This window comes from Sebastes fasciatus, chromosome 3 (assembly GCF_043250625.1).
Source record: "Sebastes fasciatus isolate fSebFas1 chromosome 3, fSebFas1.pri, whole genome shotgun sequence".
Taxonomy (NCBI): Eukaryota; Metazoa; Chordata; class Actinopteri; order Perciformes; family Sebastidae; genus Sebastes; species Sebastes fasciatus.
Window position 1 is genome coordinate 2579587 of NC_133797.1, and position 22711 is coordinate 2602297.

The 22711-nt window shown below is 43.3% G+C and overlaps 1 protein-coding gene across 2 annotated transcripts; it reads right to left on the reverse strand.

The window, feature by feature from the left end:
* Window positions 1-316: 316 nt before the first annotated feature.
* dgke (diacylglycerol kinase, epsilon) lies at window positions 317-22642 on the reverse strand. Of its 2 annotated transcripts, none has more exons than XM_074631094.1 (11): window positions 21875-22642; window positions 21113-21272; window positions 20839-20958; window positions 18569-18712; window positions 18280-18437; window positions 15677-15725; window positions 15425-15538; window positions 15175-15246; window positions 13557-13684; window positions 12428-12539; window positions 317-7684 (listed from the first exon to the last, which is right to left on the reverse strand). In XM_074631094.1, the coding sequence occupies exons 1-11, from the start codon at window positions 22324-22326 to the stop codon at window positions 7463-7465; spliced, it is 1731 nt and encodes a 576-aa protein (XP_074487195.1). In that variant the 5' UTR covers window positions 22327-22642; the 3' UTR covers window positions 317-7462. The 2 variants fall into 2 exon arrangements, 1 of the variants encoding a protein (XP_074487195.1); XR_012593385.1 differs by lacking the exon at window positions 317-7684 and adding an exon at window positions 13283-13412 and having other exon boundaries at window positions 21875-22622.
* Between the last annotated feature and the right edge of the window lie 69 nt (window positions 22643-22711).

Here is a 22711-nt window from a genome sequence, read left to right on the forward strand (position 1 = left end):
GTGTGTCCAATCCAACTTCACTTTCTCCTTCAAATTTGTTAGTCAACGGGATACTGGCTTGTTCTCTACCACAGGTCCACATTGCTTACTTTGTCTCTCCACCAGATGTTTAGTATTCTCCGGAGACAGGTGTTCATGTTTGCAGCCGGTTTGTTGTGCGTTTTGTTGTTTACCCATTTCTCTGATTCATAGAGCATCACCTGCTTCACGTTGGAGATAAAGTTGCATATTCTGGTGTTGATTGGGATGTGTTTTGGGCTCCAGATCTTCGTGAGGACGTAATAATATAACTTAATTAAAACACAGAGACAGTGGCTTATATATGAAAATATTTATGGGAATGTCCTCAAATTCAAAAGATCGCTTTATTACATTCAGGTCAATCAAAATCAGCTTTTGTATCCTGCAGTGACAATTTCACCAAACCCTCTTTACCAACATTCTTGTAAACAGCTATGTTTTACATGACTGTTACCAATAAAAGCTTTTTCTCTCCCATACACAGTTCCTTTGTTTTCATTCCTGTTTAGCAGAGGCCACATTGAAGGCCTCTTCTAAGGACCATATCGTATTGAAATTTAAATTAAGTGAAATGTTTTCTGCACATTCTTATCAGCCTTTAGGTTCTCTCATCTTTACAGAAATATGACCGCAAAAAAGTAAGCATATTCAAATATATATTCATTGATAATGAAAGCATTTTGGTACACACAACACAGTGAAAATTGTCTTGATAAATTTAGTCTATATAAATACTATTCTATATCTGTCAAGATTTAACAAATAATAAACGGACAGGATTGATTTGGGAACATTCAAAACAACCAATAACATCAGTCATATCTCTCCACTTCGAACAATAAAACAAGTAGGCTGAAGGTCTTCAGCCACGCTAGCAACCGTGTGAGGTGCAATAGTCATTATATGCCAGGAAACACATTTGTGGTATGGTTTAAAACTGGAGAGACCACTTTGCCATCGTTAAATCCTTAACCACCAGCGCAGCCACGTTGTAACGTAAATCAAAAGGGTTTAACTCCACACAGCTTATCAGACTCAGCTGTACATTGTCAACTTTCATCAGATCAAAGCTGTAAAATCAGGTTCTTGTTTTGGCCACTTGGGGGCATAACAAGCTGAACAGGCCACACGTTTCACACATTATGGCTTTATATAAAGTTGCTATGCCAAATATAATAGCAAACAATAGACTACCTGCGCATCAAAAAGACATGGAGCAACATTAGCATTCATTTGAAGTTATGTTTCTGGCAACCAGACAGCTCTAAATACAATAGAGTGCTACAGGAATGAGTCCTAAAACCCAGAAATGAGTTAGCATTTTAGCACTTCCGGTTCCTTCGTCTGGAAGTCGATGTTTTTTTTGAATGGGTTTTTAGTTAGATGCCTGAAATAAGGTCTGTGGTCAACACAAGATTGAGAGATGCTAACGTTTTGTTCTACGATATAAAATACATCTGTAAATATCCCACTCTTAAATTTTTAAGCCTTTATGCAACAAGTAGCTAAATGAGACTATTAACCTCCATCATGCGCGACTGATGTACTTTCGTTTATAGCCTAACGTTAGCTTTTTACTTCTGGTGATTGCATTCACACTTCAGAAATCATAAAGTTGTGTTAATTTGTGGAGATTATCTTGCTGAACAAAACGTGAAAGTATCATAAACGTGTTTGCCACAGAGCTCATTTTCTTCAATAATCCAAAACCCTATGGAAAAATCCCGTTGGCTTTTTGTCGCGGGAAGCAGGGCGATGCTAACTTCCTGGCTGGCCTACAGAAATACGTCATCCTTGGAGCACTCTATATTCACTCTCTTTGTCGCTCTGTTTTGGTCTATAGCATCTCCCGAGGAAAATGTCTGGCTCTTTGGCGACTAAGCTAGCACACTAGCTAGTCGCTGCTTTGTCTGTGTGCCGTTTGTGCTGGGCACGTGACATACAGTGGGTTTATCAGAGCTTTTTTTGTTGTTGGTGAAAACAGCTTCCTGCTGCTGCTGGAAACAAGGATGATGAGAGCGATGAAACAGTGAAACTGTAAAACCCAATGAACTACAAACTGAACAAAGCTAAAGCGCTCTGTAAATCTGAGGACTGCAGGGCTGGTGATAGTCGTCTCTGGGTTCGCCACTACCAGTGACCTATTCCACATTCACATAGTAATTTTGTCAATTGTTAATATAAAAATATTTATCAGTGCAGCTTCAAGCTGCAAACAACATCTGTATTTAGGTCCAACTCTGAATATGCTAATATTTAGCATGTTAGCATGCTATCTAGTATTAGTCACAAACTACAGCTGAGGCTGAGAGAAGTCAGTAATGGCAAAGAAAGTATAGAGCTAAGAAGGGAAAGTCGATTATTTGTTCCATTACAATGTCAGCGCTCATCAGCAGAGCTACGCCTCCGCCATTTTGGACTGAAAGCGACGACCGGAAAACCAGTCAAAAGTCCGCCTACAAAGTGCCGTACAAAAGTAAAACTAAATTATTTCTATTCTATTGTCATATTTAATGTCTCTACCGAAATGGCCTGTGTTGAACAACAAAAATATTATAAATATGCATACTACTATAACTATTTACTTACTTACTTATTAAACTATTTTGCTCGGCTTCTTCCCAGAGGAGCAGAAAGTGAGCGATGGACATAAATGGAAGTTAGAAAAATCCAGCACACAGATTTTGAGAGAAATCTCAAACTTTTTCATGTCAAGGATCCAGAATGGAGTCCAGTAGACCACAGACCATGGATGTAGAAGAGGGTCCAACAGACCATGGATCTATAAGAGGTTGTATCCTGGTCTTTTGCCCTGCGTCTTAGTAAATAGCCAACAACTCCTTAAATTCTGTTAATGTCATGCTACTAGCACTACTAGCTACTGGCCGATAGCTGGTTGTTTGGGAACAGAGACTAGATTAATACATCCACCACGATACAGGCTTACAGCATACAGCCCATGGGTGTATTAGAAGATAATAAAAGTGATGAATTACAGCCTATATATCCATTATTACAGCCGCATAAAGCTAGCAGGAAGCTGTCAGAACTGGATATGTCATTTAAGTGTGTAGGGTGGTGTAGTCCCGTGGGTCTGATGTACGTTCATTATGGCGAGGAAAGTAACTCTGGATTCAGCTGTTAGTTTATTTTACAATTTTTAGGACATAACGATTTAAATGAGGGATATTTAAGTGTTCCTACTGGGAAGTTAATTTACCTAAAAAAACGGATCCTCTGATTTACAGAAGTCTCTTATACATCCATGGACACAGACTCATTGGTGTTTTCAGTCCAAAATGGCGAAAGCGCTACCGCAGCACCATCTAGCAGCTATTGTCAAAACGCACCGGAGTTTCGCCTCTTTGCTTCTATACTCTTTGCTAATAGGGAATGGGCATGTGACGTCACTGACAGCAAGTCGGCCATTTTCGAATAAAGAGAATAAAGAGTAAGAGTGCCATCCGATGGCTGTTTACTGCAAGTGTCAAAAGATAACACAAAACATGACACTGTGAATACGATTCAAAAGTTGAATTGTAGAATACGTATATATAGTAGTCAGACACAAAGGTGGGCTAACGTTATGGGTTTCATTTTGCAAGATAACGGTAGATTAAATATGTAAATATGTAAATATGTAAAATATGTAAATATGTAAAATATGTAAATACTCGCTGTACGTTATGTACAGCGAGTCATTGTTGTGAAAGAATCCCCGACAGGGCCGTGTAATAAGCAGTATTAACGGACGTTTTGTTAGCATTTCGTTAGCTAGCTTACTTTGTCCGGATGTTTGTGCTGTTGGCATTTGGCTTGTGGATCTTAATGTCATGTACCTACCCGTTTGTAAATGGGACATCGGCCTCCAAAGATTTACATATTTTGAGCTGACAGGTTTTCACCAACACCAAAACACATCAGTGACCGTAATGGGTGCAAGCTGTCAAGATCCTCCTAATTCATAAGGACAGATATCATAAACTAAATTAAATTTTGTACTATATCGCTCCTTTGCCTCAGTCAGCTTCTCTTTATATGGGAATTTGTCTTTCGCATGTACTTTATACATTTCTGATGATGAACAATTGACAGATAAATAGACCAGTGACAGCTAATGATAGTTTACTGTAGCTCCGTACGCTACCCTCCAAAAATGGCGGCGCGCCCCAGAATGAAGATTTGTGTTTGACAAGCACAATTTTGACCTGTTGGTGGCGCTAACTCAGGATTGACTGCTCAGGATACTCAGGATCAACAAAATGATCAGAATTCATTCTCAGGGGCCCAACACTATCTGTACCGAATTGCATCACAATTCAAGCACTTATGGAAGTATTTCACTCTAAAACAGTGTTTTGAACTAGAGCCATGCTGCTAGCGTGGCTGAAAAACCTGCTAATAAACCTGTTACATTTAAGCTAATTCAGTGCAACACAACACACACAACAGGTAAACATGGACGATAAGGTGAAACGGTCAAACTGATGACCTTGAGCAAGGAGACATTCACCAAACAAACAGAGGGTGATGAAACCACGAGGCTTTGTTACCTGCCAAGGAGGTGCATATTCCAAAAGCATAGGCATCACGCGGCTAAAAACTGATCCCTGTTCAGCCTTATGTGCAGCAAGTTGGCTCCAGGTTCATAAGAAAGCATAAGCTAACATTCTACAGGCTTTTCTGATATGGCTGAGAGCAACAGGCAACCATTCTGCAATAAACAGGACCACCTCGAATGGTAAAAAAAAAAAACACAATGACCTCTTGCACACATTATGTAGAGTACAAGACAGATGCAACCAGTAGAACTCAACAGTAAGAGCAATGTCACCTGAACACTACACAGAGAAGTACATGCAAGTAACTCTGATGGTATCAACATTAAAACTGTAGAGGTTTCAGTAGAGACCAACTCTACTTATTAAGGATGTACCGATACCGATACCAGTATCAGGTATCAGGTCCGATACTGTGCTCATGTACTCGTACTCGTACTCGCAAAACGGCACCGATACCACTTTATGGCAGAATGATGTTAATCTCTCGTAACCATCTTTCGGGTCCTATCACACGCGCCCACGCTCCACCTCCCTGAGGGTGAGGGCGAGACGGGCCGGTGGTGAGCCCGACCCCGCGGGGGCCGGGATCCCACCTCAGCCGGCACGCGCGGACCCTCGCTTTCATTGCGCCACAAGGTTTTGCTTGCACCCTCTGACTCGCGCGTGCGTGCGTTAGACTCCTTGGTCCGTGTTAAGACGGGTCGGGTGGGTTGCAGACATCGCCGCAGACCCCTGGCGCCTTTTACGTGGGCCGAGCCCAGCCCTGGGGGCACGACACGGTTGGGGCGCACTGAGGACAGTCGGCCCCGGTGACACTTTGGCCACGGCCCCGGGAAGAACCTTCGCCCGAGCTTTTTTCAAGCCGACCTAGAGCTGGTGGCGGCGCACCGCCTTGTATGCGGGACTCCCCAGCCTGCCGTGTGTCGCTCACACCCTCCAGCTGGCTGTTAACGAGGGTCTTTTGGCACAGAGAAGTACTCGTAACGGTACTTGGTATCGGCAAGTACCCAAATGTAGGTACTTGTACTTGTACTTGTACTCGGTCTGAAAAAAGCGGTATCGGTGCATTCCTACTACTTATCCACAGAAAATACTAGTCTGAAAATGATGAAAATGTAAAAGGATTCCTTGAACAACGTAAAATAACAACATGGGACAGCTTAATCTCATCAGCAGTTATCACTATCGGCAGCAACATCAAAGGTCAGCATTACGTTTTTAACCTACATCCTAAGCAGTGTAAGGTATTTATCAGTGTAAGTGCCAGAACAGTGCAACACAAAATATGTAAACAGGAGAAACTATGTAAAGTAGAGGAAAAACAAAAAGTATTACAAGTAGGCAAAATCAATCGTCTGAACAAGTTCTTGACAGTACTTACAAATAAAGTCAGGCTGTTTCCTATAGAGAGGTGAAGTCCCGCCCCCTCCCGTGGACTACCATGGGACCTTATTTTTCGGAAAAAAATATGAACAGTAGTCAACAGCAAGAGACAGATATTTTTTTAGCAAGAGACAGATATTTTCTTTGGTTTTAGCTAAGTTAGCTAGCTAGCTAGCTAGTGTTGGTGACGTATATTGTGAAAGACCAAGCCCCCAGGAAGAGCGTCGGTAGCTGATGCCAATTTTCGTAGTGGCCAAACGGCGGTACTACAACTTCCATGTCCGTCACGTGATGTCATTGGGCCCAAAAATACTTTTCCCCCATAGACTTACATTGGGAAAGAGACGTCTGTAACTCAGCGGATAATTTTTTTTGAGGTGAATCGACTTCCCAGTACGAACACTAGAATAGTCCTTATTTAAATCATTAGGTCCTAAAAGTTGTAAAACGCACTAATAGCTGAATCCAGAGTTATTACTCTTCCTCCCTTGACAAACATCATGATGTATGATTCATGGCACAATTCAGACAGGTTCAAAAAAATATTTGTCTCTCTCCGTTGACTACTGTACATATTTTTTCCGAAATAAGGTCCTATGGGGTCCACCGGAAGGGAAGGGACTTTACTCTCTATAGCTCTTACGGGAAAGTTAAATATGAATTCAAGACTGTATCTTAGTACAGTCTAGCGTCTTGGCGAGCTACTTGAGACAGGGCATCATGAAGTAAGCAAACTAACATGTCCAGTGATTGAAAACACACTGCAGTTGTAACAGAGCCCTTGCTCCATCGAGATCCAGACACCTTTTGGCTTACACATACACACATTTCAAAGCCTTATCTGCAAATGCAGGAGATACTTACTTGCTGTTTGTTTGTGCTCTTTCTGGAGTACAAAATGGGCAAAAACAGCTTTGGATATACCTTCAGCCAAACTGTTGTGACAGTACAGTTGTATCCTGTATTAATGCTCCATCACCTGCTGCTGATTTAGACATGGCTTTGAGGGGATTTGGTCAATTAAACCTGGGAAACTTGTTAAAAATGGTTCACTGATACCTGCAGCGCTACGCTGGGCATTCAGTTGTAGATACAGTATAATACATACAGTAAAGTTGACTATAGATGGCTATGGCACAAGGGATCAGTGCAAATAAACAACAATCGTTCTCCAAAACATCCACCTCCTCCTGATTGTCCCACCTGTGGAGGGGGAACTGCCTGAGCTCTGGGTTACAATTTATGGGGAGTGTGGAGATAAAAGACCGAAAAACAAATCAAACCAGCCCGTCTCCAAACCTTTTTTAGCCCCTGTGAGCTCTCTGAAAACATATGAAACACCTTCTCATCACCGTGATTTGAGGATAAAAGTGTGTTCAAAGAGGAGGATGACTTAGTGGCATTGCAAATGAGGTATGAATAGAAACTGGGCTTCAGAAAAGAAGACAGAAACTTAGTTAAGAGGAGCTTCAGACCACATGATGTCTGGGGCCGGGTCATGCGCGAGCGGACGCCAGCCCCGGGGGCCTGGGTGAGTCGTGAGGGGTGGGGCTCTCAGTCTCAGAGGCGCTGGATTCGTCGTCGTCATCGTCCGTCTGCTCGGCGCTGTGGTACAGCATGAGGGCCTGGGTCTTGTGTGTGATGGTGATAGTGCAGGGACCCTGGGCCCACGGCTCCCCGTCCACCTGCATGGGCATCTTTGAGCTCTTGAGAACCAGCTGGAGAGGAAAAAGATAATATCTGACACTTGAATATGATATAGTGGCGGTTACCACCACATCTGGTGCTCACTGTTGTTTCTGCTCTATATTTAGAGCCAAGATGGCGGCCTCTGTGTGGTATCTCTATGCACTATTTGTATTGTTAACAACTTACAGAACACTTGATCTGTATAATGACGTTTTATTTTATTTATTTTTTACTGTTGGTTATTGGTGCTTTTTTTTATATCTATTTATATCAGGGCCGTCAATCGATTAAAATATTTGTAATCACGATTAATCGCACATTTTTTATCTGTACAAAATGTACCTTAAAGGGAGATTTGTCAAGTATTTACTACCCTTTTCAACATAGGAGTAGGCAAATATGCTGCTTTATGCAAATGTATTTATATATTTATTATTGGAAATCAATTAACAACACAAAACAATAACAGGTATTATCCAGAAACCCTCACAGGTACTGCATTTAGCATAAAACAATATGCTCCAATCATAACATGGCAAACTGCAGCCCAACAGGCAACAACAGCTGTCAGTGTGTCAGTGTGCTGACTTGACTATGGCTGTTTTCGAAACCGCATACTATACTAGTAGTACGTACTGATTTGGCCAAAATGTAGTATGTAGTATGCAGTATGCGAACAAAAGCAAAATCTCCAGTATGCCAGAAATACCCGGATGACGTACTGATTTGGAAAAATTCTCCAGTATGCATCAGACCAGTCTATCTCGCCTACTGTATCCCACAATGCAAAGCGCCGGAACAGCACAGGCTACGGGTATAAAAACAGCAGCCAGAAGCTGCTCTTTTTTTACGTTTTCTGTAGCCATTTCAACACTAAATTCACTTCTGAAAGTTTTTGAGGCGAGAAATCAACTGTGTAGATTATTAATATTGGCAGTTTTACGAAGTTAGATGGCGAATCGAACATTTGTTCCACCGTTGTCGGAGTTTAGAAGCTCCACAGAATACCGTGACAGCCAGCGAGCGCCTGCCCGGGTCGCTGCCAGCAAGCCGGGTAGTCACGCTCAGAGACCGCTATGAGCTGCTGGAGCTCTCTAGAGACCGGTCTGTAGACGAGAGGCTTTGATTTCCTTGTTGACGGATAGTTTGTTTAAATATCACAACACAGATGTCCATTATAAATTAACAGGAACCTGTGTTTATTTGCCTTTTTTCGAGTTAAAAAGCTCCACAATCACCCGCGGGCGTAGCTCGCTGGAGAGCCGGCCAGTGACGCTCACAGAGCGGCTGCAGAGCAGCAGAGTGGCGAGAGAAGATGAGAGGAGAGGAAGAGGAGAGAGAAGAGGAGAGGAGAGAGAAGAGGAGAGGGAAAGAGCAGCTTCTGACGGGGCAGAGAGGTTCCTGATGAGACAACATGACACTTTTTTAACATTTCTCTAATATCTGGAGGGAGATCAGTCCTTTTGCTGTAACTGAAAAAGCAGTTTGAGTAAAGTAAACGTTGTGGATGAATGTTTTATATTTCCCGTCTCTCCTCGTTGATGATCCTGTTTGTCGGACTTCTTTATGAGCTGTCAGAATAAATAGTTTAAACCTGCAGTATCTTATAAAGTAAACAAGCACAACATAAACAACAAAATCAAAGTTGTATTTTTTGATAATATTGTAATAGTGGTACAAGTTAGTTTTTTTGTCCTGTGCTTTAAGAGCTGGTTTGAAGGCTAAAGCCTCGTCTAGCATACTGCTAAATACATCACTTTAACTGTCACATACTGCATACTACTGAGGAACGCAGTATACAGTATGTACTGTATACTGCGCTCCTCAGTAGTATGCAGTATGCGGTTTCGAAAACAGCCTATGACTTGCCCCAAACTGCATGTGATTATCATAAAGTGGGCATGTCTGTAAAGGGGAGACTCGTGGGTACCCTAAGAATCCATTTACATTCACATATCTGGAGGTCAGAGGTCAAGGGACCCCTTTGAAAAATAGGCTATGACAGTTTTTCCTCACCAAAATTGAGTGTTAGTTTGGAGAGATATTTAGCCTCCTTCTCGACAAGCTAGTATGACATGGCTGGTACCAATGGGCCCACTACACACTCCGAAAACTCTTTAGCCCCTCTCCAGTGGCTCCAGGTGGATTTAAAAAAAAATTAGTGGAAATGAATAACAGTTTTTTGTTTACATTTTTATTTATCATTGTTGGTCTATGGTACGACAGTACGACAGAGTATTAGGGCCACATTGAGGAAAAAACATAAATCTGAGATTTAGAGAATAAAGTAATAATATTATAAAGTAGTAATTTTACATGTTATTTTCTTTTTTCCTCGTAAAGTTATGACTTTATTCTTGTAATATTACAAATTTTTCTTCTCGTAAAGTTATGACTTTATTTTCGTAATATTACGACTTTTTCCTCGTAAAGTTATGACTATTTTCGTAATATTAAAATTTTTTGCCTTGTAAAGTTCTGACTTTATTCTCGTAATATATCACAACTTTTTTTTCGTAATATTCCGACTTTTTTTCTCGTAATATTATTTTTTCCCTCAATGTGGCCCTAATACTCCATAGCACATTTTCTCTTTGGCCCTCACTGCATTAGACTTATTTACTATATTCTTAGACTCTAAACTGTGTTACCTTCATCACAATGCTCAAATGTTTTGCGGCTCCGGACAGATTTTTTATTTATTTTTTTGGCTAAAATGGCTCTTTTGATAGTAAAGGTTGCTGACCCCTGACTTAAAGTCACAATGAGCAGGATTTGTCGGCTGCGGTTTGTAAACACAACATTCAAACTTGGCCCCTCGTCCCCGACTCAACGAGGGTCATGTTGTTCGCCATGCAGGTGAAAACCAACCCCAGATTCACTCTCGTTTAGGAACAAGCTTTGTCCGCTTGGCGTTTCGCCTCGCTACATTTGTGTTTTTTCGGCACTGTGTCCAACAATTTCGTAGCTTCCTCTTGGATGCTTACGATCTGGCCCCTGGTCTCTATGTTTCTATAGAGGCTGACGCCCAGAAACGTGCCCAACTAAATAAGAACCGACAGGCAAAGAGCTGCAGAGTCTCTGCAGATATAGACACCACCACACACTTCTAGTGGGTCATTAGTGATCAATGAGAGATTATTTTTGTATGAGTCACTCTGCCTTTAATTTCTGTTATGATTTACATGTTACTGTGTAGTTATAATACTCTCTAAAAGACCCCTAAAATGGAACATCAATCATTGATCAATCTTGATGCAAAAAACATTTTTGGTTAGAGATGAAGTATATTATCTATTGTTGTCAGAGGCCTGTACTACGAAGCAGGATTTGGTGTTATCCAGGTAACTTCAGGGTTAACCCTTCAGGGTTTTCCGTCCTACGAAGGTGGATCACTTCTTACCGGGGTAGATCGGCATGGTAACTTATGCTGAACAGCTGACCTGCTCTGGAGCAGGTTATGTTCCGGATAAGAGATCAACTCGTATAAAAGCACCGCCTACTGACCAATCAAAGCTCGGTGCGCGGATCGTATGTCAATATTACACAAATATGAAGAAGTTACAGTCATAATCAGACTAAAAACAACACAGTTTAAACTGACAGATGCAGGAAGGACAGCTGACTGTGTGCTGTGGGTGTTTACCGCTTTGAATTATATTTTTTTACTTGGTCTTCAGTCCGTTTCACACCGCCGGAGAGGGGGGGCGCAGCTGAAAGAAGGTTGAAAGTTATACACGCCCTATGTTTCATAACGGGCATCATGAGGTGTAACCCATCCATCCATAATATTTCTTATAGCTATTTAAATCTAGACGACTATATCTGACTTTTGAGTATTCCATTAAATGAATAAGTCTGTTAATTTACGCATTCACACATCAGGAGTTTTTTTCTTTTACCAGCTGTGCTTCCTGCATTTGGCAGCTTCAACTGTGTTCATTTTAGTCTGGATTAAGTGTTTAACTTCTTCGCATTTGTCTAATACAGTTTACTCTTCCTTTGTAAAATGTCTCTCTGCAAGTCTGTGGACTCCATGTCTGTGATTGGTCATAAACTGCAAACCCTGCCCCGTTCATGTGAACGTGCTCGTAGCCAGATAGAGAAACCCTGGGTTGATTTACTGAGTTGATAACAACTGTCCTAGGACCGCTTAGCGGGATCTCGTTTGTTAGGGTTAGTTAAGCCAGATAACGAGAAGATACCCTGGGTATGTTGAACTTGCATCGTAGTACAGGCCTCTGGTCTCTATCAATGGGGGTTATGCCATTAGTAACACAGAAATGAACATTATTATGGACGGCTTAAAGACTAATTTCATTATATCGTGTTATTTGCTAATCTGATACAAGAGAAAATGGTATTCACAAAGTTGATTTACTTTTTTAACCCTTGACTTTGTGTTCCTCTACTTGTGTCATCAAATCTACACCGTTGGTTACCAGCAATGTCTTTGTACAGAACTATGTATTCAAATAGTATTCAAATTATTTTCCTTGCGGTTGCCATAGTCAAATACCCATTGTTCCTGAAGGGTTTATCATCACCGTGTAAAGAGCAGAATGAGGTGGTGTGGAAAGCGTAAGCCGAGTAGCGTATGCTTCATTCTGTTAGTTCAAGATTAGATTCTCAAGCGCTGTGACGAGGCAAACGGCAGTGAAAACTAATTTGACTCCCTCATTGTGTTTCTCTATTTATGGGGGTTAACAGGAAGCACTATGGCAGAACCGTGTGTGTGTGTGTGTGTGTGTGTGTGTGTATTGTTGCCTCACCCTGACAGTGTGAGCCTGTCCCAGCCGTACAGGATTGGCCAGCTTGACCTGGATCTGGGCACAGTGGAAGGAGCCAAACACCCCCACCACCTCCAGCAGACCATCATCCAGCCTGCAGGGTGAAACGGGAAACGTCACTGCTGCTCACTGTTAGTTGCCATGGTAACCCGGAGCACTAGACATAAACACTTCAGTGAGAATACGATAGCATAAACAAATCTGCTGCTTCTAGTATACCGCTAAAATACAACAAATTGCACGTCGATAGAGGAGCACCGATTCATCGGGTGAATATCGGTATATCGGGATATTCGCCTTGTTGACTGCAATCGGCCTATCGAACGGTAAATAAGATGGCATTTGCCGATGGTAGTGGCCGATGTTTTCATCTGTTGTGCCGCATCAATTTTGCGCCGGCTAAATGATGTCTTAATTTCTGAAAATGAAAACTTTTTCAAGTGAAAGAAGGTTATATTAAAGGTTGGTTCATAAATGTATATGATTGAATTTGTGCTCATTCAAAGACAGTGTAATGAAATGCTGAATGACTTTAAAACAGCTAAGTTATTTTTTTTATAATGAAGATGTCTTTGTTTCCCTGGCACAAAAGGGGAAAATAACAAAAACAAGATGAACTAGAATGGCACTCGGAGAGCACAGACCTCCGCCAAGGTGCCTGACTTTAAAAACAGCTCCCAGCTGGTGGTACCGTGAGGTGGTCGGCTTGTTATTAACACGGTGTGTTTCCGTATAACGTATCAGCGGATGCCTCTCTCATTCAGCAGCCTTGTTATGTCTGTATAACGTTACACTACGTTGTCTCATCCCGTCATCTACCGCTTTGTTCTTTCTCACCGCGGACGGACAGCAGCTCCCGCACACACATCCACACACACGCATCTCTTGTGTATCAATTGTTCATTGTGCCACACCCCACCCCTCCACAAAATGTCATTCAAATCCATCGCGAACTTTTGGAGTAATCCTGCTAACAGACAGACATACAAACAAACAAACAAACAAACCAACGCCGGTGAAAACATGACCTCCTAAAGAGCTATACATTGTGCAGCCCTATCTCACAGCAATAATTATCTCCAACTGTTCTGTATGCCAGTGCAGGTCTTACCGTGTGGGGGGGCACGGTTCATCCCCCATACCCTCCCAGAGTCTACAGCCTCCACCCCAGTAGCCGATGTTACAAACGATGATGCCCTCCAGACTGGGCAGGGCCACCCTCTCCCCGTCCAGCTCCAACTGTGGGACAAACACACAAACAGTGTTGACAAAGTGTCAACTTTCTAAATCAGTTTCACTCTTTCCTACTCTTCCCTGGCAATATTCTCACAGAAAATACAGCAGTTGGTTAATTGGGCTTAGCATAGCATAAAGACTAGCTAGCCTGGCTCTCAACAAAATTCTAAAATAATTCTATATCTATTCTAAAGCTCACTAACTAACATGTTGTATGTTTAATCCTCGACACAAACAGAAACAATACAGTGACACACTGTGGTTTTATGGGGAGTCAGTGGTAGGTGTAGTTATGAACTTCAGCGAGCGCTAGGTTAACTAGCTTCCAGTCTTCATGCTAACTCTTACCCTGACTGTATGATCTGGCTATTTAATTCACAATAAAGCATTGTGGGGAAAAAAGATAAACAAATGACGAACTGGTTGAAATAGGGATGTCCATAATTAACCGTTTAACCGTTAACCGACATTAAGCATTTTAACCGATTAACGCTATCGGTTAAAAGAAATGTTAATAATGAACTCAAAAGCTGAGCGGCTCAGAGGAGCGGCTCGTCACTTTAAGGAGAAAAGCTGGTCCACCTTAACAGCCCGCCTTAAGAGACGGAGCCGGAATTGCAGGATACAGGAAGTCGGCCCCGGTCTCTGGCTCGCTTGAGCGGAGCGGAGGAGTTGTAGTTTGGTAGCATTTATTCACCGACAAATAAACTGTCCACACACTGCTACACCTACGATCACAGCTAGAACGCCACCAACAACCTCACACTCACCACTGTTGGAAACTCGCTAAAGTTACGTTGCGCTGACAGACTGCATGTGTGCGGCGGCGAGCACGAAACCTCCGGCAATGCTAGAGCTGCTAACGTAGCACAAATACACACACTGTTTATCGGGCAATCACTATCGTTAATCCGAGCAGACAAAGTATCGTTACGCCGGGCAGACACACAGCTGACAACCTGCTAAATTAAACTAAATGTGCGGTGGAGACTTTTACTGGGAAAGTGGCTGCATGTCTGCGACACTACACGCAGCATCGTAGCTGCTAAGTTAACTCTCCCAGACGGTGAACTGGGGACTCAGTTGTCTGTTGTGCTCAGACACTGCAGCTGGTGCGAGGCACAAATCTTGTCGGTTAACGGTTAATAATCGGTTAACGAGGGTCGGTTATTGGTTAAGAATCTTTTTCAAAATGAGCATCCCTAGTTACAGCATAACAAGAATGACCCAATAATAATATGAATAATATGAATAATAATAATAGTAAAATAAAGCCATAATGAAATCAAACAAGAAGAAAATCTCATTTCTAGTGACAGCTTGGTAAGAGGCAGAGAGCCTCCTGATGAAGAATGTAGGCCATAAGTCACTGATTTTCCTATCATGAATATCACAAATGGAGAAAACATTGGCTGATTCTGTTTGATTCTCCTCCACACGGCTGAAGACAGAATTAGCATGAAGCTTCATCACGTGCCCAATGGTTACCGTACCTCAATCCTCTTATCCAGATCCTTACATTCCTGCACTAAACAATCTTTGGTGCCATACAGGAAATATACGGTCTGGAGGAAAAAAGAAAAAAAACATGAATATAAAGCACTTTGTTTCTCTGAGGTTTCTGACCATGAGGAAGCCAGCATATTCTGAGGCAACGCTTTTGTATCATTACACTAATTCAAATTCAGTTAACAACTGCACATGATTTATGAATTCAAAAGGAAGCGTCTCAAACTCTCGGACCTTGTTGATGATGCGGCTGGAGAAGAAGGAGGGCGTTTTCTCACGGTGCGTGTGGAAGTTGAGCGCCATCAGAGCGTCTGGCCCCACGGAGAAGTAGTTGTTCATGGACAGAACCTGAGGGGGGGGGGGACGTGCAGTAAATGTTTCAGAAGTGTATCGGTGGGCCTGAATCACAACAACATATCTGCTGGTAAAGATGCACATCGGACTGCATACCGATGAGAAGAATCCCAAACAAGAAGTCAAACTCACCTTTGGTTTACGGAAGTAGAGGCCTTTTGAAGCCACCTGCACTTTCCATCTGAAAGTGATCACGTAGGAAATTAGCAGGAACAAACACAAACAGGGCGACAGCTAGGATTTTAGAAAAACTGATGGACATGAATACAATTCTGGTGGAGAAAGCCTTCATTTAATTATTTATTGTTGCCTTAAAGGTCCAGTGTGTAGGATCTGGCGGTATCTAGCGGTGAGGTGAGGTGAGGTGAGGAGGTTGCAACCAACTGAAGCCTCTCCTGTGTGTTTCATTCTGTTCCGTTCTTCATAAGCCATACAGAATGGACGGTTAAAGCATTGTACTTGCTTACTTGTGACTTTGTTCAATCAGACAGTCCTCGCATTAACTCAGCTCTAGCTAGCATTACTTTGGTCTGTGTCACACTACTAACAGTTCCCCAGAACAACACCAACTAGAAACAAACAATCCTATTGTTACACCGTGTGCCGAGCGTTTTGGAGAGCTACGATAGCCCTCTCTAGAGTCATCTGGAGCAGAGCCTGTGCGTGGAGTGTGTGTGTACGTGGGAAGTGAGTGGTGAAGCAAGAGAGAGAGAGCAGCAGCGACGGGAGCGAGTAACGTTATCGACTCCGTCCCAAGCAGGAAAAGTTCCGTGGAGAGGACCAGCTCCCTATGTAGATATAAACGGCTCATTCTAAGGTAACAAAAACAACGATTCTTATTATCAAGAGATTACACACTAACGGAAACATACTTATTAATATTATATAATAAACACTTATTTATATTACATTAAGTTCCGTGGAGAGGACCCGCACCCTATCTAGATATAAACGGCTCATTATTAGGAAATAAAAACACAATGATTCCTATGGTCAAGAGATTATACACTAAAGAAAACATACTTATTAATATTATATTAATAAACATACTTATCAATGTTATATTCCATTTCTGCCAATAGATCCCCCTAAATGTTACACACTGTTCCTTTAAATGTGGGTGTGTATATTGAGTCTAAAAATACTGGAACCAACTTGTGAAATACCCACAATATCTAAGTTGAAATTGCTGTACTTGCCACTAGTGCGTAAAAAACTCAAATGCACAGAAAGCAATGGAGAGATTATGACCTCAGTGTCCAAAATTAACACAAATTAGATGAACAAACAAACAAATGTGCCTTCAACTTTTAAGGAGCAATATGTAGCACTGACAGCTAGCCTTTCAAATGGGTAACAGCAGTCCAAAGTCAAAGCGTTGGAGACGTGGCCCCGGCCGCTCCTCTGTTGTGACTGATAGCAACGAGCGTTTTCACAATTTGAGGGTTACCTTCTAGATGCGACCGTGTTAGCCTCAACCCAGCAGTAGTCTGAATCCCTTCACCGGCTGCGTTTCTCAAATACTCTCTGCCTTGATAACCAGCTGCACGAGGACCACAGAGAGATATGCCGAGGCTTTTCAGGTCGGGTAGAATCTAAAGTTAACGTTGTCTCTGTTGATCCAGTCCATTAGCCTGCTTCCACGGCTATAGAAGGCTGTGTTTACGTGCTAGTTTGTTTCATATGTGGCAAAGGGGTGTCGAAATAGTTAGTGGACAGGATCACAACGACCAAAACAAAAACAGACGTTCTGGACCGGAATGGAAATTTGAAAGGAGAACAAGCCAGTATTTCAATTTAGCATGTTTCCTTAATATCTGATGACATATCATGGTCATTTTATGATTTATTACACTAAATATATGACATATTGATCCTTTAATGCCAGCAATCTCATCACAACACTTTTAAGCTGGTGGCATTTTAGAAGATCTTCCATAGCTTCTAGACTGAGGAACTTGTACTTCGTAACGCCCGGGACACACAGGGAACGTCAGGAGCGCGTGGCGTCTGCGTAGCGTGGTGGCTGCGTGATTCACGCGTCGGGTGTTCACACCAGCTGCGTTTCAGCTGCATTTCAGCTGCTTGTCTTCTGCGTTTCTGCTTCTGCAGCTGCTGCTGTCAGCACTTTCTTTATACATAGATTTTGCCTTTTAATGGCCATTTCATTTCATTATAAATATTATTTATATTTATTTTAGTCAGAGAAAGGTTAAGTAACCTGTGGTCATTTGTAAATAATAGTAATAATCCACAACTAAAACTCCGTACTATATTCATTCATGGAGCTCTCCAAGTCACTGCATGATCTAGAACACTGTCCGGCACATATTTCAGAATAAAAGCCTTGTGTTAACAAATGAAGGAATTCTGTCTTTTTTTCATGTCCGTAATATATTCTACAGATAGACATTGAAACTGTAGTAATGTTGCTGGTATGACGTCAATATACAGGTAATAGATCTGGCTTGCGTCAAAAATAGGCGAGACCTCTATTCTCTAGAAGAGACGCAGCTGAGACGCGCGTGTGACGTGCGTCTCACGCGGGCAGTGTTGCTGCTCTAACCTGTTAACACGGACGTCGAAATAAAAAACAACAGGAAACGCAGCCATCACGTGCTGCTGACGTTCCTGGTGTGTCCGGGGCTTAAGACTAATAAAACAGAAAGATTGACAAGCTGATGAACTGATATCATACTGTGGAACACTTGTTCCCAAAGCGAAGACTGCCCCACCTGTCCATTTTGACCACCTCGGCATCAACGATGTTACGGAGAACCTGTTCCACGGGGATCTCTCCAGCATACCCGGCACCCCAGCCTAGAGTGTTGGAAAGGTCATTTCCTGTCCCCAGGGGCAGGATGGTCACCCTCGGCATAAACTGGTCTTGGCCCTGACACGGGAGGATATAAGAGCAGCAGGTATGTTATTAACGAGGCACAGAGAAGTGATGGTACACAGGTAGAAATTTAAATAAATTGTGATAAAAATCCTTCTCATAGCTCAGCGACAGTCCTATCTGACCTTCAGCTTCATAGTATCGATGGCATCCAGCACCCAGCCCACTGTGCCGTCGCCCCCACACACCAGCACCCGCACGCTGCCGGGGGGTAGCAGGGTGCACAGCTGGAGGGCTTTAGAGGGAGTCAGCTCAGACAGGTCAAACACCTGGAGGAGAGCCAGAAAAGAGAGGAAAGGTTTAAGTCATGTTTTGAGCAGAAATTAAAATACTGACTGATCCCCAGGCTTTTTTAAAAAAGAGATGACAACTAAAGGGAGAGTTAAAGCTGCAGTGGGCAGAATGTTTTTGGCATCATTGGGCAAAGATTCCATAATAAACTTTCAGCATATTGTAATTTAAGTGTTCTGAGAGAAAACTAGACTTCTGCACCTCCTCATGGCTCTGTTTTCAGGCTTTAGAACATCTAGTCCGTGACGGGAGACTTTGACCAATCACAGGTCATTTCAGAGAGAGAGAGCGTTCCTATTGGCTGTTCATTCAACGGAGGCAGCTGTCAATCACTGCTTGTGAAACTAGTGAACTCCGATCAAACGGTCAAACTAGGCAGCGCTGATCAAATATGAATCAATATTCTGTTACTGTAATGACTATTTCTCTCCTCAGATGTTTTCATAATCATCTTGTAGTGTACTGTTTAGCTGTAAAATGAGAAAGTTTGCTCCAGCTGGTGGGCGGTGCTTCGTATTTCCTCAACTGATCTCAACATGGCTGCCGGGTCACAAACTTTCACATCTTACAGTTAAATAGTACACTACAAGATGATTCTGAGAACATTTGAGGAGAGAAATAGTCATTACAGTAACAGACTATTGATTCATATTTGATCAGCGCTGCCTAGTTTGATCTGAGTTCGTGAGTGATTGACAGCTGCTCAGAGACGACAGGCTAAAGCTCAGCTCTGATTGGTTGTTTTCCTCAGGTCTGTGAAATCTTGCGGATGCCGTAAAGGCCCTGACACACCAAGCTGACGGTCGGCAGTCGGACAGTTTGGGGCCGTCCGTCGGCCCAGTTTTTTCGGTGTGTCCTGCACCGTCGGCTCTAGTCTGCCTGTGCTGGAGGTTTTTCAGATGATTCAGTGTGTTGAATCGGCGGTGGAGCCCGTCGGTGAGAGATATCACTCTGATTGGCTGATCAGCTTATACGAATCAGTGCAGGAGAAGAGAAACAGAAGTGAGGAAAGCAAACCAACGAGTAAAGTCAAGAGGAAAATCACAGAAGGCTCTTCTCATGTTTCATCTTCATCTCATCTGATCATTCCAACACACGGCTATCTTCACAGCGACATGAACATCTGGAATGAAGCTAAGTGGTGAATGAGAGTGGTGTGAAAATGGTCGACAAACGCCGCTTTGTTTCACGTACATATAACAACGGCTTGTATATCCGCCGTCCTCGGTCTTCCCGTTTCCCTTTTTGAATGATGAATCCAGACTACCGCCGCCTGCTGGTGTGGAGAGCTATTTCCTCTCACGCAGGAGCAGAACGTACATGCTAACTGGCCGTCGGCTGTCGTCTTTGCGGTGTGTTCAATTACAACTTGTCGGCAAAGACAAAGGTGACTTGAGGCGACCCAACAGTCTTCTTTTGTTGCTGATAGTTCTATGATGTCTGGTTGGTGTGTCTCTAGCTTTAGGAGCACCGGATGACAAAGAGGCACATGATTTTTTTCAGATTACCTGTCTCATGCACTACTGTCAGGATATAGTGACCGTTTTATAACAATAACTTTTTTTTAATTCATATTTGCTCCAACATGCCTCCTTCAGCTTTAAATGTCCCATATTATAAAAATGTGAGTTTTTCATGTTTTTTTTTATTATAAAGCAGGCTTCAGTCCTAAATAAATACTGTGAAAGTATCGAAACGCTCAATCCACAGGGAAATACACACAGGCCGTATTCAGAAACTCTGCATTTTGAAACAAGCTGTCAGAATTTCTGTCCATTTGTGATGTCACAAATATACAATATTTAGACCCTTTACGCAGATTTAAACGTAAACATTCTAAATGTGTCCCAGTTTATTCCTGGTTGCAGTGTATCTGAACGTCATCAGCTGACAGGAAGTACACATGGACCCAAGCTGTTGCCTAGCAACGCAATTCTGTTGCAATTTCGTTGCAATTCCCTGGAAATTTTAACATTACAGCATGTAAACATGTTTTAGTAGAAACACAAAATACAAGTATGAACCTGAAAATGATCACGATATGGGACCTTTAAAGGATGATTTAATCCAACTAAAGACAGTAGAAGAGAAGCTCCAGTCTGACCTGCACAGGATTCAGAATGGTGCGAAATTCTCCCAGCAGAGCCTCCCCCATGTTGTTACCGCTACGTGTGTTAGCCAAGACCAACACTGGAGTCCAGCCACTGCCACAGGAAGATGCCAGCTTCAGAAACACACACACACACACACACACACACACACACACACACACACACACACACACACACACACACACACACACACACACACACACTGGTTAAAAGAGCTCTGTGACACCACATGAAACCAGCAGTATGAGCACACTGTATCTGCAGCACCTTGCTGTACTCGTCGGGGTGCCTGCGGCGCAGCTTGTTGACGCGGTGGAGGTAGTGGGGAGGGATGATGAGGCTGTGGAACTCGCCCAGCTCACACGGGTCTGCATCCGGCAGGCTGTCCATGCAGTCGTCGTGCACTGTGGTCTGACACCACACACACCTGAAGGGAGAGGAACACACACACACACACACCTATTAGAAAAGCAGGAAATGTATGCACAAAAGCAACTGCTGCTGAAGGAAGAAAGAGCCTGAATCTTTACTAGCTGCAGGTGTACCGGTCTGCCTCCGACGCTGACCTCTGCCTGTGAAACTGTCATTATTAGGATTAGCAGAGTCATTAATCTGACAATATGAGATTACGCCTGCTTGTGCCCTGCTATCCCAGAGGGCAGCAGCAGTCCATTAGGGGAAATTAAAGACAGATCAAAATGAAATGTTGCTGCAGCCCATTATGGTATGTCAACCTATGGTATGTCCAAAGTAAAAGAAGTGTATGATTTATCTTTTCCCCATGGTCTAGTGTTAAAAAAGTTAACAAAAATCACAATAAATCGTAATATATCGAATCGCAATACTTAAAAATCGCAATTCATATCCAATCGGCACCCAAGTATCGTGACAGTATCGAATCAGGAGATAGGTGTATAGTCCCAGCCCTAATGTATAGGTAATCATGTATTACACACACACACACACACACACACACTTGTAGTGGGTCTCATACACACACAGCTGCTCGTGTAGCACCACCTCCTCTACCTGAAGTCGCAGAGCTTGGGCTGGGTGCCACACTGCTGTTTGCAGACCTCACAGTAGCTGGCGAGAGGGACGTTTCCTCGGACCCAGCGGTGCTCCATGTCTCCTCCGGTACTACAGGGGGCCATGATCTCTTTACACTGCAGACTGCGGTCGGCCCGCCGCAGGCACTGCTCGTCGGCGCACACGCCGCAGCAGTCGCAGAAAGCCCCGTGGAGGATGTGCTGGGAGCACACGCAGCAGTAGGTGGGCTTGGTGAACAGGTCCGTGTAGTGCCAGCCGTGCTTGCTCTTGCGGAAGAAGTCTCTCATGTGTGTTTTCCGCTTGGAGCGCTGCGTGCTGCACCACAGCGTGATGATGACCGGCACGATGACGGCCACGGAGGTCCAGAACAGCAGCGTCCACTCGTCCCGCGAGCCGCAGTCGTCCCGCACCTCGTCACCCTCCTTGTGCATCGCGGCTGAAAGGTAGAGAGGATGAGGATGGTGGTGATGATGGTGATGATGGTGATGCTAACGGGCGGAGATCAGTGAGGAGCAGAGCTACGGAAACAATGCTCGTGGAGACAGGACGCAGGACGCACGCCACCTTACCCCCGACACACGCATGTTCACAGACACCAGCAGGACACGGGCACTAAGATCAGCTCCGATCTAAACCTGGTTCATGTACAACTAGATCTAAACAAGAAGACGAGCCAATGAGCTACCGCGATACTTCAGCTTCATCAGAGAGTCACTACATGTCAAGAGAACTCCCTTCACAAACAGTGAAAACGCACATGCGCACAACTGTGGCTAGTGGCTAGACGGGAGCCAGCAAACTGGGGGAACTCTCGCG

Coding starts and splice junctions, on each gene's coding strand:
- dgke (XM_074631094.1), bottom strand. CDS start 22,326: ATGCACAAGGAGGGTGACGAGGTGCGGGACGACTGCGGCTCGCGGGAC. Junction 15,247..15,424: donor CCAGCCGCATCATCAACAAG/GTCCGAGAGTTT, acceptor TTTTTCCTCCAG/ACCGTATATTTCCTGTATGG. Junction 7,685..12,427: donor GACAGGCTCACACTGTCAGG/GTGAGGCAACAA, acceptor TTTCCTCTCCAG/CTGGTTCTCAAGAGCTCAAA.